Here is a 2,044-nt window from a genome sequence, read left to right on the forward strand (position 1 = left end):
GTGTTGACTCAATGCTATGACCAGAGTGCTGACCTAGAACCTTACCAAAGTGCTGACCAAAGTGCTGACCAATGCCATGACATAAGTGGTGACCTACCACCTGACCAAAGTGCTGACCAAGATGCTGCCCAAAGTGCTGACCAACGTGGTGACCAATGCCATGACCAACGTGGTGACCAAAGTGATGAACGATGTGTTGACCAACGTGTTGACCAAGGTGCTGACCTATGTGCTGACCAATGCCATGACCAACGTGGTGACCAAGCACCTGACCAAGTTGATGGTCACAGCAGCGATGACATGGTCACGGCAGCGATGACATGGACACGGCAGCGATGACATGGACACGGCAGCGATGACATGGTTACGGCAGCGATGACATGGTTACGGCAGCGATGTCTTGGTCACGGCAGCGATGACATGGTCACCAGAGTAGTGATTATAATCCACTCTACATCGCTCCTTTACCCACTCTACATCGCCCCTTAACCCACTCCACATCGCCCCTTTATCCACTCCACATCGCCCCTTAACCCACTCTACATCGCCCCTTAATCCACTCTACATCGCCCCTTTGTCCACTCTACATAGCCCCTTTATCCACTCTACATCGCCCCTTAACCCACTCTACATCGCTCCCTTATCCACTCCACATCGCTCCCTAACCCACTCTACATCGCCCCTTAACCCACTCTACATCGCCCCTTTACCCACTCTACATCGCCCCTTTACCCACTCTACATCGCCCCTTACCCACTCTACATCGCTCCCTTATCCACTCTACATCGCTCCTCTATCCACTCTACATCGCTCCCTAACCCACTCCACATCGCTCCTCTATCCACTCCACATCGCTCCCTTATCCACTCTACATCCCTTGAATCACCTCGCCATAATACCGCTATGACCTCTATCCACCATGACAATAACTTCTGCCTTGTCACCCTTCACCTCCCTTCTTCCACCTCTTGCCACTGCCCTGACCATGTGCCGCCTAGGGAGCTTGACAAGAAATTTGACAAAATTTAAAACCCTAAAAACACCTCAAATAACAACCCTACTAACATCCTTGATAACCTCTGTTCCGGCCTCGAAACTTTCCTCGGCTTCAACTCTGATTCCAAAGGCTACACTGGCCAGGGGATTGTGTACTCTGACTTGGATAGGCTTTGTGATGCAGTGATGGGATTTTTGTATCAGGTGCTTAGGGATGTCAGCGAGAAACAGCCTTACAGTGTGGGTAAAAATATATTAATTAACAACATTTTAACGCTTATTAACAAACATCTTTGCTCAGGTCACGAGGGCTTTAAAAGGCTTTTCACCGAGTTGCCTGCTCGCATCGCGGGGTATAACAGGGAAGTGCAGGAGGGGAATGAGAAAGTTAAACAACCAATAAAAAAGCTTGAAGGGGAGATGAAAGAGCTTAAAACTCAGGTAAGTGCTATATTAAATGATAATGCTGTTGCAGGTACTACTATGATCCTGAGGACGGGGGACGCCGATGTCGCTAAGCAAGCGGTTGATGACGTGAACCGAAAGTTAAAGGATTCAATTAAGGCGACTGTCGGATTCACCGAGACTACTAAGACTTTGCAGACTGAGATTGCTGATTTGAATTTCGACACTCGTAATAATGTTAATAATGCTATAAATGCCATGAAACGTGAATTAGACGTGCTGCAATTTTCGTGTCAGAATCAGAGTCACGATTTGGAATACAGCATTAAGAAAGTTGTTGAGAGGTGCAATGACATACATAGAAAAGTCGATGATGAGACTAGGACAAAAGTGGAGGCTCTATTAAATGATATTAGAAACAAAATGAACGCATTTCAAAGTACCCATGAAAAAGACATTTACCACCCTTGAGCGACTGGGTTAAGAACAATAAAGAGAATTAGTAGCCTCCCGGCATTTACGTCGGCGACGAATTTTGAAATTCAAAAATCGTTATCCTAAAATTCAAACGGGCCTGGCGGAAAATAAAAAGGGGGTTCCCCCCCTGAAGATTTTAAATTCCTCCGGTACCCTAAGAAAAACC

General features: G+C 46.8%; 1 protein-coding gene across 1 annotated transcript; it reads left to right on the forward strand.

Moving 5' to 3' along the window:
* Positions 1 to 1,182: 1,182 nt before the first annotated feature.
* BBBOND_0001580 (hypothetical protein, conserved) lies at positions 1,183 to 1,872 on the forward strand (the record flags this gene model as incomplete). Its single annotated transcript, XM_012914999.1, has 1 exon — positions 1,183 to 1,872. The coding sequence occupies one exon, from the start codon at positions 1,183 to 1,185 to the stop codon at positions 1,870 to 1,872; it is 690 nt and encodes a 229-aa protein (XP_012770453.1).
* Positions 1,873 to 2,044: the final 172 nt, after the last annotated feature.

Source organism: Babesia bigemina, scaffold Bbigscaff_62672 (assembly GCF_000981445.1).
Source record: "Babesia bigemina genome assembly Bbig001, scaffold Bbigscaff_62672".
NCBI lineage: Eukaryota > Apicomplexa > Aconoidasida > Piroplasmida > Babesiidae > Babesia > Babesia bigemina.